Below are 14,144 nucleotides of genomic sequence, written 5' to 3'. Positions count from 1 at the left end.
TATTTATTTATTATATGTAAGTACACTGTAGATGTCTTCAGACACTCCAGAAGAGCCACCATGTGATTGCTGGGATTTGAACTCTCAGGACCTTCAGAAGAGCAGTCGGTGCTCTTAACCACTGAGCCATCTCTCCAGCCCTAACTTCTGCATTTTCACAGATTGTGTAGATTATATTTCTGTCATCCAGGGTGTCCATCACAAGTCATCTTTGCCAGTTTCTATTGAGTGCTTTTCATTGCTTTATCTATTATCTTGCAACCTAGATTACAATCTCGATCAGCGACTGTGGCCATCTGCTTCTGTCTCTGCCACAGAACTTTGTCCAGTGTCACTCACGTAGTACCAAGTGAGTGAAATTCTATCCTGTGCTTTCTCTCTGTGGTTAAGAGCTGGATAAAGTGCTTAATCAGTTTGGGAGAGAAGGTAATTGTCTTGTCCTTCCAGACTAGGGAGAAAAAGACCAAGTCACCAATCGTTGGCTAGTGTTAGGGGTGGATACACAAGGGGACAAGTCTGAGAGAGAAAATGAGCTGACTAGAGCAGCCCTGCAACGTGTTTGAAATGAACTTTCTGTTCCATAGTGTTGTCTGTTCTTCCTTCTGGGTGTGGAGAGGGTGGAATCCAATTTACAACTCAGTCCTGTAGCAGAATGAGTGGAATTTTCCAGCTGTTTCCTCCTCTTGGTGCTTGGCAGAGTTACAGTTTAGCCTTCTGGGAGCCATTAGGCTACAAACCCCAAAGCTTAGCTGGCTGTCTCGGCAGGTCAGATTGTGGGAACTCTGTTTTGGTTGGCACAAACAACCACATAGGATTTCACACCACAAATGCTGTGCGTGCTTGCTTTCCTTGTGCTAGCTTCCCCATAAACATGTTGAGTGAGGACGGTGGCTGTCCCCACCTCAACACACCCACACGCACACGCACACGCACACGCACACGCACACGGGCACACCCATCCTGAGCACAGATTCTCTGGCAACAGAATCCTCTCTGATTGCCAGAGTCTAGGGGAATCTGCTAAGAAAAACCCTGCTTTGCCTTTCCCCAACTCTTCACACCCACCGTGAAGAGCCGTTGTTTGGGTTCCTTTCCTCATCCTGACAGACTGCTTCCTACTTCTAGAATAATTCTTGTTCTGTTGTCAGCAAACAAGCAAACAAAACAAAAACAAAAAACAAACAAACAAACAAACAAAAAAACCCTACCTTCACTGGCAGGGGTATCCGACCATTGGCCACATGAAGTCCAGGAGGACTGTGAGCGCAGTCCAACACAATGCTATAAACATTATGACGGTTTGGGGTGTGTGTGTGTGTGTGTGTGTGTGTGTGTGTGTGTGTGTGTGGCTTTTTAAAAAACTTGATAGCACTGTTCTTGAGTATGAACTCTATAGATGACAATGGTGGTATGTTGCAATGTCAAAGGTTAGATACCCCTGGCAGTGTGAATGTTCTCATGGATTGGGGCATCTGGGCGCGTGCTCGCCATCTTGTGTTAGTTTTATCTGCCCACTTGAGGACTGATCACTAACCACACTCACAAAAGGCAATTCCCCCAAGAGGCAGGCAACCCCAAGTGGTACATCTGGCACACATTCATTCCCATGGGAGAGAGATTCTTTCTAATCTCTGTGGCTTTCTAAGACCTTATTTTTTAGGGTCTCCTCTCCTCAAAGCCATAGTTTCTTTAATCTCCACATTGGAAGCTCTCTTCATTAAGTATTGTCGGGGCTGGAGAGATGGCTCAGTGATTAAGAGTGCTTGATGTTCTTCTAGAGGACCCTGGTTTAATTCCCAGCATCTACATGTTGGATCACAACTCTCTGTAACTCTAGTTCCAGGAGATCTGATGCCTTCTTCTGGCCTCCAGGGGCATACACACAGTGTACAGAACTACATCCAGGCAGAAGCGTCGTATACATAGAATAAAAATAAATAAATCTGGTTTTTTTTAATGCTCACTACTATGAGAAATGAAGGCCTTCCCCGTAACACATACACACCTAGTGATGATGAGCACTGGAGATTCAGAGTAGCAAACTGAAGCGATTTATTTTATGACCTTGCTAAGCTGGGTGCTTTCAACAGAGATAAAACCAGTGGGATATTCGGGAGGAGTGCAAAGAACAGTTCTTAAAACCCTGAACACAGGCCACTCCCCCATGATTCTCATAGTCTGAGCAATTAGGAGTATGCAAATTTATCATAATCTGCCCCTTGCATTTTTCTGTTTCTCAACAAAACCCATGCTGGGCTTATCTCTATGTTTTACATCCTATTTATTTTTGAAGTTTGTTAGATACATGAACTTGCCATATCTGGCATATTGTTAGGCAAAGCTTGGTTATTAATAATTTTTTACTCTAAATTTCTAATTTAGGCAGGGGTATCTAGACTAGCAAACATTAGCAGGGGCCCTGTGCTTTCATCTATAGCTAGACCTAAGTGGACTCAAGACACTTTTGAAAATCAACCATTGCTTTAGGTTTTATTTCTTACACGGTGACAGATAGGATGGATCTTCATACCAATGCAGGTGTACAGAGCCCGGTAAAGGTCAGACGCTGACTCCTTTCAAGGTAGAACTTTGTCGATTAAACTTTGGTTGTGAGATCAACTCATGTATGGAAGGACACAGGGCAAAGGGCATCAGTTGTTGTGTGGGCTGAGACACAGGGTGTAAGATTCTGAAGTTGCCAGATGTAGCAATAGCTTCTTGGTTCAGCAGGCAGCTTCCTGACCCAGTAGTAACCTTGGTGGTCCAGCTCTAAAACATGGATCATTTCTGGGTCAATCTCAACTCTTGAGTTAGCTGTCTCCACTCTTCCCTTAAACCAATGCTTTGGTAAGCCTGCTAATATAATCCTATGGCTGCAAAGCTCTGATTTTTTTATACCTTGTTAATCCAGGGATGGAGACAAAATGGTTAGAATTTTCCTCTTGTGTTTATGATGGATTTTTCTCTAATGCTAGCTTTGAGATATTCTGTTCCTGTTTATCAACTTCTCTACACATTGGTGGATAGATTTGTACTGAACTTTCTCCTATAGTTACATTGGAAGTTTCCCTGGGATGATATCAATGTGTCCATTCTTAAAAGACTCAAAGACACTGATCATGGTGGTGTGTGCTTGCAATCCCAGCATTTAGGAGGTAGACATGAGGATCAGTAGGTCAAGGTCCTCGTCAGCTACATAACTTTTCAAATACTGCATTTGAGGCCAGTCTGGAAGTGTGAGACCTATTTCAAAAATTTTAAGTGTTTCCAGTGTTGTTGACCTAGTTCACTATAACAGCTCAATGCATTAATTTTTGGAAATCATATATTGTCTCTCAATTAATATACATGAATATATTACATACACATATACACTAAAGCTTATAAGAGGCATACAAAAGGCTGGAGAAACATCATGTCTCTCTCTTTTTTTTTTTTTTTTGGTTTTTTGAGACAGGGTTTCTCTGTATATCTCTGGCTGTCCTGAAACTCACTCTGTAGACCAAGCTGGCCTTGAACTCAGAAATTTGCCTGCCTCTGCCTCCCAAGTGTGCCACCACTGCCCAGCCATCGTCATTTATTAACATCAGTCCTTTGCCATGGTGTTCATCTAAAAGCCATGCAATGTGTGTATATATATATATATATATATATATATATATATATATATATATATATATCACATCTAGCATATTTCTTGACATCTGAGAGTTAACTAAATCGATGTTGTTGGGGGATTTTATCCCTAAGGTGTCCTGTTATATCCCTTCCTTCTTTGGTTCATTTTCTTTTTCTTTCTTTTTTTTCTTGTTGTTATTTGTTTTTTGAGACAGAGTTTCTCTGTGTAGCTCTCACTGTACTGAAACTCACTCTGTAGATTAGGCTGGCCTCAAATTTAGAGATCTGCCTGCCCCTACTTCCTGAGATTAAAGACATGTGCTGCCACCACCAGCTTTGAATCATTTTCTGATGGGCTTATTTTGGCTCTAAACTTTGCTGTAGTTTTTGCAGTGAGAAAATGTGTTCATACATCATGGTATCCAAGGTGCTAGCTACTTCAGCATCATTTAACTGGGTAAGACTATGCTGAGGAGTTATAGAATTAGAATATGTTCTTGAGATCCCTCTTGGAACACTTTGAGGTTTGGTCCTTCACTTAGACATAGTTTGAAGAGTCAATAAAAAAATCAGATCCAAGCCTGAGCAGAGAGCACTTTCTCATTTCACTGGTCCTATGGAGACAGCCCTGTGGTATGCTGACTGCCCAAGGTCATGCTGACTCTTTTTGACCCAAAGAAGTGGGGAGCAAGCATTTCAGAAGGATCAAGAAACACACTACCACAAATTCAGAACTTAAAAAAAGGACTTTCTTTATTGGGGGCAATGGGATGCAAACAATATAAAACTCAAAAGCTTCTCTGTCACTGGATTAACTTTTCTCTCTCAACTTGTCGAATTGGAGTTGGATGTCATTTGCACATTTCCTAAGGGTCCTGATCTGTTCACAAGAAGCAGTGGGGCAGATTCTTCAAACGACCCCGTGGGAGAGCACGCATCAGGGTAGGGGTACCAGTGCTCCAGTTGGCCTACTTCTTCCCCTTCTGCTTCATGTGTACTACAAAATAGTCATTGCATGCAATGGTGAGCCCCGCCACTAGTGATAGAAAGCTCTGGAAGCCCACTTTGCCATCTCGGCACTGGTCCAGGTCCTTCATTATTTTGTCCACAGCCAGAGGGTCCTTTTGATTCTAAAAAAAAAAAAAAAAAAAAAAATTAATAAGAACGAAGACAATGTTAATGATGTTATACCATAGGCAATTATTATCTTATCTGATCCAAACTGCTAACAGCCATTTGCATAAGCATAATCTCTCAAGTCCTCCAACTCTAGTCTTAGAGGTCCTAAGTGACCTTTGTTAAGTCATCAGCATGTTTTTTTTCCTATTTTCCCTTTACAATGCCTTTGCAGTAGCTTCATATTGAGATTGTGCATAAGAACTATACTCACCACTTTCTAATTCACACTTAGATATTTTTTTTAAAGCGAATTTTCATTCTTGACACCACAGTCAGATCCTTAAAAGAGAACTCTTCATGAAGGGAGAGCTTCAAATTACTCAGGGATAAGTTTCGGGCCCAGTTGACTTAGAACTGTTGTATTAGCTCTAAGCAGGTGCTAATGAGGACACTGGGTTTGGGTTTTAGAGAAGACTCAGGGAACTCTCTTTTTCTCCTTTACATAGCTGGCATGAGCAAGTGTGCTGTCGTATCTGGCATTATCAGCTCTGTCACCTGACTCCATCACACAGTTTAGTTTGTCTTCACATATTCACTATAACTATGAATACAGGCGTTTGGATGTGAGTATCCTCTCTAGAAGGCCGTCCACTCTTCATGAACTGAAATCCTAGTCATATGATCTGTCTTTTCCCATTCTTTGAGTTGGTAAACCTATGCCAGACAACTTTCAAAACAAGCATGTGTGGCTGGGAGGGTAACTCAGTTGGTCAGGTGCCAGCATGAGAACCTGAGTTTGCGTCCACAGCACCCATGTAAAAGCTGGTACATCAGTGCATTCCTAGAATCCCAGCAACAGGGAGGCAGAAGCAGAAAGATTCCCGAGGCTTACTAGTCAGCCAGTCTAGCCAAACTGGCCAGCTCACGGTTTAGTCAGAGACCTTATTTCAAATGTGATAGACCTGTGAGATAGCTCAGTGGATAAGGCTGCTCGCTGCTAAGTCTGACGACCTAAACTAAATCCCTGTAGCCCATGTGATAGAAGGAGATCATCTACTTCTCCAACTTGTTCTCTGACCTCTCTCCATGCATGCTAGAGTAACAAATAAATAAATAAATAATACATAAATAAATGTAACTTTTTTAGGCAGAGTGATTGAGGGATCATAATGTAACATCAAACTTGGGCCTTTTGTTTACACACACACACACACACACGCAGATCCACTCAAATGAATATGTATGACAGAATCATAAAACTCCTTAGTGCATAGCATGAGTGTGTGGGACCGAAATAGACAGATGCCCTGACTTGCATCTTGTTTCTATGATGATTAGCTAGATTATTCCTTTTGCTGCTACGCTGGTTAGATACAAAACTGTGGTTCCTCCTATAGGTCCAGGGTATCTCAGAGAGAGAAATGACCTCTAATGGCATGGAGGCTGTTAAAAAGTAGTTATGAATTCCAATGACTGGATGATTAGAGGGAAAACTGACTGACATGCAATATTTAAGTGTGCTTGATGCTTACACATTGCACTCAGAGACCTCTTATGGTAGAGTCATATTGTTTACCCAAGATTGCAAACTCCTACCCTAAGCTATCAACTGAAACCTGCTGTATGTAGCTAATTCTGGCCTCACCCCCAGCTTCCTGGCTGTGGTCAGAATGAGTGAAAACTGGATGACATAAGCCATCTACTTTAGAAACAAAATGGTCTGTTAAGGCAGTGAGTAGACATCTAGAATTATGGCCCTGTCTGTGCCTGGAGTAAGCTACTCTGCCTTGGGTAACACACCCACTTGCATACATCCTTTATGCTTCTCATGTCACAGAGCCTCGACTATGGAAGGATCTGTGGCTTAGGTCACACGTGACAAGTGCGTATTTTAGTGTTTGGAAACGCCTCTGCAGATTCGACGGGCTGGCTTACAAAGATCACATTTCGTTCTTGCATCTCATGTTTATCTAGAAGAATCCTAACAAGTTAAAAGTGGGCATGTGAATAACTATGTCCAAACATCTCATCTTAGAGAGGAGGGGACCAGGACTACTGGTCACTGTTAGTCCACAGCTAGAGCTTCTGTGTGCTTTTTTTGGGGACTGCATCACAGTGCCTACGGGAGCAAAGGAACTAGCTCAGTGGTGTGATTGCGGCTTAATGGGAGGAGCCGGGCCACCTACTTAACTGATGTTGATGACATGTAAAAACCATCTCCCGCAAAGCCCTGTTTCTTAGAGTAGGGAGCCAGGGCCTTAGATACTGTGCTACTTATCAGGCAGATGTCAAGAGGTAGGACCTAGCTATCTACCCTTATTTCCCTTTACCCTTCAGGGACTAATGCACCCAGTACAAGAACCATCCTTTCTTTCCAGGGAAAGATGGAACTGTACCACAATGTACTGCTCCTGTGTCAAGCGATGTTTTGTCTTAGATGAATGTTAAATTCAGCAACTGTTTCTTGAGGGTCTATAAAGTCAAAGGACAACTATGACTAGTGACTTAATGTCTTGACTAGCATATATGAGAGGTCGTGCTCAATCTTCCCAAAGTGAGGTATAAACTAGGCTGGGCTTCTAGGCTCCTACACTGTAGACACTGACACTGTACAAAGCTATTATTTCTAGGTGGCGCTTTGTTCATAGTCATCCAGCAATTAACAGGATCCCTTTATGGGTTAGAGCTAGAAAAAAGAAGAAAATTTTTTTTGTTTAAAGAGATTTAAGAAGATTTGAGTAGAGGAGAGCTCTCCAAGAGAGCACCTGATTTGCCTGAATGAGGTCCAAGACTCAACCCGCACCTCACATGTGCCCATGGGTGTGCATATGAGGCCGGGGTGGAATATTTTCCACTTTGCTGCCCCTGTGGTATATTAACACACAGTAGGTACTGTCTTCCAAGCAAATGTATGGAACGCTTCCGAGTACTGACCCTGCAGGGAAGGGATGGACGAAAAGGAAGGGCACTCGGACCTTTATGTCTGAGTCCTGAGACTTTCAGCACTTACTTCCAGAAACCCAGGAAACTCCCGTTCCATGAGCACTCTCAGGTCCTCCTTTGTCAAGTAGTCTTTGTCCCCTGCAAACCTGTGAAATGTAAGCATCATGGTTTCCATGGCGTGCTCCATTTGGGATGGCATTTTGAAGAATCTGTCGAAACCTGTTAAAGGACATAAAGAGAGTTTGCATTAACTTTTAAACCACAGGTATGAAAACCTCTAGACGGTAATGAGAAAGGATAAAGCAGAAGCAGATAAATCACCGTTCCCATAAAACTCAATCAATCTAAGGCCCTGTTTGGGGGCATTTGTTGGTAGCAACAGACATTTCAGGTATCGAATCTCAGAATGTGGGATTTACCCAGATGTCAACCACTCTACATGTTCCTAATCAAGAAAAAGAAGATCTAGCTGTCTGGAAAAGCAAGACAAGAGCTGCTCTTTTTAACTAGAAAGTACCAGACGACAGAGATGTTTCCTTATTTCTCTTGGTAATGATTTCTCTTGGTAAAACGTAATTCTTCGAAATGGCTGAACACCAACAAACCACAAGTTCATCTTGGTTACTCTAGAAGCTCCAGTCCTTAGGCATGACTCAGGGACCTGGATCAATCTGATTCTAGAGATTAAACACTTACCTATAGATGGGTTTGTCTGCTGGCTGCGTCTAGTCTACTAACACTCTGAACTCATGCTCTAGCAGTAAAATGCAGCTGCTCTGTCTGAGTACACACTCTATACAGTTCATTATCAAATTCAGCAGAGATGGAATGAGTAAGAATATACACACAAACTCCTTTGGGAGCCAGATACATTTTTGGTACGACTATGCAGAAGTGTTTTCCTCACCAGCTGGGGTACAGTGAGAGAGCAAGGGCCTTTCAGCATGAAGAGTTTAAAGAGAGGAAAGGAAACGTTAGGTCACTGTGTTTGGTACAATGAGCTGGGGCGAATGTTTTGGCCAGAACAAATGCCTATAAGGAGCTCAGTGTCCGTATAGAGTTTTGAATAAAAATAGAAGAAGCTGGCAACTTCTCCTGATGAGGACCAACAACAGGAACCTGGGGTGTGCTTTGGCCCGAATCCTGCTGCTGCCGACTGATGCCTGCTCAGATCCCTAAATTTGGTAACCCACCCCAACACACACACACACACACACACACACACACACACACACACACACACTGAATCCTAGGGGCTAAGACATGCTATACATGTCTCCTATCACTGAACTATCTAAATACACCCTGACCCTCTTTTCACACACTAACTTGCCTAGACTGGCTTTGACTTGAGATCCTCCTGCCTCTGCCTGTTGAGTGAATAGCTGAGTCTGAGCCATTAGGCCTGGCTTCTAGATACTATCTTTAACAGTGTCAAAGGTGTGGGGCTGAATACTAGCATCGAAGAGTTATATTTAAGGATTGTAATTCTACCTCTTTGCCTCAGAAAACTTATAAGAACCAGCTAAGGAATCCTACTCTGAGAACACTGTCAATGTTCTTCGATCTGGCATGATTCATCTGCATGATGTGGACAGCAGCAAGTTTACACTTCAAGGTGTACAGTGGTATGAAATCCAGGGGAGCCCCACCCTCTTCCTCTCTTATACTGCTTGGATCTGCCCCACCTCCCCAATCCTGGATATGGGTTTCTGGTGGCGGTGGCTGGCTTAGAGGGAGTCTACCTTGCTTGGATTGATTTCCAAGCATAGAGTTTAAGAGAACTGAATTTCAGTCACCTATAGAAGGACATGGGATGCCACCGAGTCCTTCAATCATATAGGAAAGGAGCCAGATGCTAACAAAGTTTAAAGTCTGTGCCCACATTCAGAGCCACAGATCTTTCTGACTTCCTCTCAGAGCAAAGATTCTAGACGTACCAGCTGTCAGAACCAGGTGGACACCCACTGTACTTCCTCACAGACATCAGGAGAGTGTACTGCGGAGCTAAAGAGAGATTCCCCCAAATAGAAAAACAGGCCAATTAAGGACTCCCAGGAAATTCAATCTGTAAGCAGAGAAAATCCTGGCCTCACTTGAATGTCCTCTTCAGGAGAAGAGCTAAGAGCTACCTTGCCAAGAGCTAAGGTCTGAGGTTAGTCCATACCCTCCTGCCTTACCCAGAGGGCTATGAAGTGACAATGTTCCTCCCTGAAGCTTCATCTCTGCCCTAGCTCCTCTGTCCCCAACTCCCCTGTTTTATTCCACACACAGAACAGCCTACTGACTCCCTGCTTGTTCAAAATACCTGTAATAATAATACAGAATAATACAGAGATAGGGGCTGGCCAGAAAGTGAAAACAGAGTTGAAAATCACATTGCATGCCCTTGATCCCAGCAGACACTGACCAAGGCTATAAGCAAGGAGTTATTCTGGAGAAAGGTTTACAGTAAGGCAAAAAGATCCCGGTGTGGTAGTTGTCAAGAACTATTAACTTAGCACTCAGGAGTGAAATGAAGCTGAGACAGGAGAAATGGAGTTAATCAGCCAGGCTGGGTTGTTTAGACCCCGTCTCAAGAATCAAAACAACAAACAAACAAACAAACAAACACATGTAACAGAAATGTGAAAATGCTGTTCTCTTGGATGAATGAAAGCATCATATTGTGCTTCTCTGACAGGGTGGTCCTAATCGATCCTCCATTGCTTGGGAGGGGGTTGCATTACAGGGCTCACTGCACTCTATAACCAGTTACTAGAATGAAAGCTTTTCAGGAACTTGAATCTGGCATCTCTATTCCACCTAACGCCTCACAAATTCCACTCCAGACGGGGTGGGCCTTCCGCTTCTGATGGGGTAACACTTTGTAATGAGGGCCTCGGGCACTGGTCTGAGAATCGGAGGAACCTTTTCCGTGTCCCTGGCACCCCATTCCATACCTGGTATATTCAGTAGGATGCACCTGTTCACCTGTCTGCCTTCCCTCCAAAGCTGTCTTGGTCAAGAACCACATATTGTTCTGCCTTAACTGAGAGATCACTAGATGACATTTGTTAAATGAATGACTCAAAGTAGAGGAGATACACACGAAACTGTCTTTAGGCAGTTGACAACACTGTAGCTCAGAGTACAACAGCTAAGGGCGTGGGTTCTGGGAAGGGCGGGGAAGAGGCCTCCGTGGGGTTCACCTCTGAATGGAATGGCAGAGTACAGAGTACATTCCAGTACATTCCAGACACAAAGGCGAAAACTATGTGTCCTGCTAGGCAGGTCTGGTCAGTTGCACAGGCTTCTCACTCCTGCTGTTTCTCTTGGTTTCATTCATCACACCAGCCACTCTTGGCCAGCTCAGCAGGAAGGACCCAGGCCTTACCCACTCACCTCGTACTGAACCGTTTTATTCTGATGTCTGCCTACACCATTCATGTTAGCCTGAGCAACCTGTCTTAACTCTCTCTGTCTCTGAAGGAAACAATTCCTGGTTTTGTTTCCTTTTCAGCGAAATACCTACTTTGCACACATCACCTATGGTGTTAAGTACGGCACCAACAATGTTCTCATTTTCTCTGTTGGTCTTTATGGGAGGGGCATAGGGCAGAAATCCCTCTTCCTAAGCAATTCCAAATGTCTGTTCTGGATCTATGCCTAGGTCTAGGCTACAAAATCTCAGAAGCTGGAGGCCTGATCTACTTTGTTCATCTGTATTTTGTCCATATCTTACTTTTCTTGAAACCACCCAGAATTAATTAGGGTGGCAGTGAACATAAACATCCATTATTTAAAAATGATTATAGAGTTTCTGTTCTTTTGTTTAGGAGAATTTGAAGAAGTCTTTTTTTTTTTAATTCAATCCAGTAGACATTCTTGAATCTGGCCCTTAAAGTATATGTGGGGTAGGAATGAAATCAAAACAATGGATTTGCCAGGAATCAGGAGAGGGTGGGTTGATGAGCAGGGGGAGGGGGGAGTGAATAGGGGTTTTTTTCCCCCCAGAGGGAAAACCGGGAAAGGGGATATCATTTGAAATGTAAATAAATAAAATAATTAATAAAAAAAGAAAGAATGGATTTTGGCTCAGACTTTCTCACCAAATAAAACTTGCTTACTACAGATATGGTCTGCTAAAGAAAGTTCCGGAAGCAATTCAATAGGAAGAAAGAACTCTAACTCAACCGAGAGCATCCATTTTTTTCCACGAGGAACTGTCATGATTCAGCAACCCAACCAACACTAGCTACAGGGACAAGTGAGAATTACGTAGTTGAAGGGTTGAAAGTTGTCTTTAAAAGTCAATCAGCCCCGCCCTGCCTCCCTCCAGGGGTGATGGTCCTGAAGAACTTGACCCTCACACGCCAAGCAGTTACTCCCTTTGCTTTGAGGTGTGATTTCTAAGTTGTGAGGCCTGAGAGCCCATATTGGAGTCCAGCTTTTCCCAGCACTGTGAGCATTAATTTATTTCATAATTCTGAAAGAATCCCATTGTTCCCTTAGCTAGGCTTAAATGGATGGAGTGTGTCCAAGGCATATCAAATACTTATGTATTTGCTGGGAGTCGGGGAGACATGACTCTTTTCTTTTTTTTTTTTTTTTTTTTAACTGTCAGTGGAAAACAGGGAGGCATCCAGCCTCAGCCCCACCCAGCCGAGGGCCTGACCACATTGGGGTGACTGCTCAGAGGCTGGCCAGGGGCCAGGCATAGGAGGACAACGGCCCATCTGATGTCGTGTTCAGGAAAAGCCAGGGAACGGGGAACTTAGAAATTAAGGTGAACCCAAATAACTGCTCTATGCCAAGCAGAACAAACAAGAAACACTACTCTTAGATTGTCAGTGACGATTAAATAGACATTGCATAGGCAAAGCGGGGGAGGACTCAGGTAAATGAAATCTCAGTGAGTTACATGAACTCCTCCTTCCTGCTCCAACTCCTGGCATTATCGTTTGCAATTTGCTGAAACACACCAAAGGCAAGCTCACTGACAGGGTGTTTCTACCTAACCTGAAGTATAACATGAAAAAAATCCACTCCTGGAAGCTGAAACTCAAGCTCCAGGAGGAAAGAGAGAGAGACAGACTTCTGCCAGTCTAATTACTGCCCTCCCAGGCAGCTCAGTAAAGAAACCCCTCCTGCAGGTTGGTGGCCAGTTAGTTGTGACTCATTTCCTCTTGGAAAATGCCCTGGAAGATGGCACAGTTCCTCTTTTCCTTCAGGGAGCGATCTGTTCAAACCATCCACAGAGAATCAGCAACCAGCTAGGCCACACCCATGGTCTCACAGCTGAGTCACAGGCCGCAGATCACTAGGAGAATCCAGGAACCCTTTGTGCTAGCCCCACCCTGCAGAATGTGTCTAGCTTTCCTGGGGTGGGGGAGTGGGAGAATGAAGGGAGGTGGGTCCTGTGGATTTCAGAATGTGGCTCCGGGCTCTTTGCTGGTCTGTTACATTTCTGTTTTCCTTGCCACCCACTCAGCAATTTCTCCAGAATTCTCCCAGGCAGGGTTTGGAAAGAGGTCAGTCATTCCTGTGGCCAAGCTCAGACCATGAAGCAGGTACATCCATCCCTCTCACTGCACCACACCAAATTAAATCCCAGACTGGAGATTCTTCACCAAGCCTGCTCTCTTGCTCCACCTCTCTCTGGTTTCCTTTATTTAATCCAAGTAGCAAGAGAAGCCCTTGGTAGACAGAAACTCAACCCAGCACCTCTTCATAAAGACAACAAATAGAAACTAGTACTTTAAAGATCCTTCCTAAGGAACCTGGAATTTGCACTGGGGTTAAGGCAACAAGCAGAGCAGGGTCCTTTAGAAAGGGAATCCTCCAGCTGCCAAGCCGCCAGTCCTCCCTGGCCAAAGCAGCTCAGACAGACTGGTTGGGGAGGAGGCTATGAACATCTGGTCTGAGGTCTGTCTGTAGCCTAAAGCTGCAAGGAACTGCCAGATGGGACAGAGCGCAAGCAGGTTCTGCTAAACTCCAGTTAACTCTTAAGAGTAGTTGCAAAGTAGAAAAAGATGAGAATGAAGAACCTCTCGCCAAAAAGGAGATCAGAGGAACAGCGGCCCCAGTGCCAGGTTGGGGTAGCTGCAGACAAGAGTGGCCTCCGCTCCAGCGGGTATGGGGGCGTCCGAGGCAGTTTGCGAGCTGGAGGGTCCCCCCCACCCAGACCCCACGGGGCGTGGCACCTCGCGAAGCCGGGATGGAGGCCGAAGCAGGCGGGTGTGGGGGTTCCCCGAGGGCAAATATTAAGTGTCGGACTCACCTGGGCCCCGAGGCGCAGCAGTCCTTGGAAGAGCTGGGCACACCGCGATGAGGCCGGCGCCGAAGACCGTGCGTCTTTGTACGCGAGGCGGGTACAGAGGGCGGAGGCGTCCCGGAGCGGGAGGAGCCTGGAGGGCGGCAGCCGCCCTCCCCACCCATCCCTCCCTTCCTGCCCCCCACCCGCCCCACCCCACTTCTCTCTC

General features: G+C 44.5%; 1 protein-coding gene across 1 annotated transcript; it reads right to left on the bottom strand.

Annotated features, from left to right (window-relative positions):
• Positions 1-4,345: 4,345 nt before the first annotated feature.
• On the bottom strand, positions 4,346-14,091 carry S100a10 (S100 calcium binding protein A10). The gene is made up of 3 exons (XM_031374696.1): positions 13,943-14,091; positions 7,748-7,899; positions 4,346-4,748 (listed from the first exon to the last, which is right to left on the bottom strand). The coding sequence occupies exons 2-3, from the start codon at positions 7,877-7,879 to the stop codon at positions 4,587-4,589; spliced, it is 294 nt and encodes a 97-aa protein (XP_031230556.1). The 5' UTR covers positions 7,880-7,899; positions 13,943-14,091; the 3' UTR covers positions 4,346-4,586.
• Positions 14,092-14,144: the final 53 nt, after the last annotated feature.

Source organism: Mastomys coucha, unplaced genomic scaffold, assembly GCF_008632895.1.
Source record: "Mastomys coucha isolate ucsf_1 unplaced genomic scaffold, UCSF_Mcou_1 pScaffold16, whole genome shotgun sequence".
NCBI lineage: Eukaryota > Metazoa > Chordata > Mammalia > Rodentia > Muridae > Mastomys > Mastomys coucha.
This window is presented reverse-complemented; position numbering and strand designations above follow the sequence as displayed.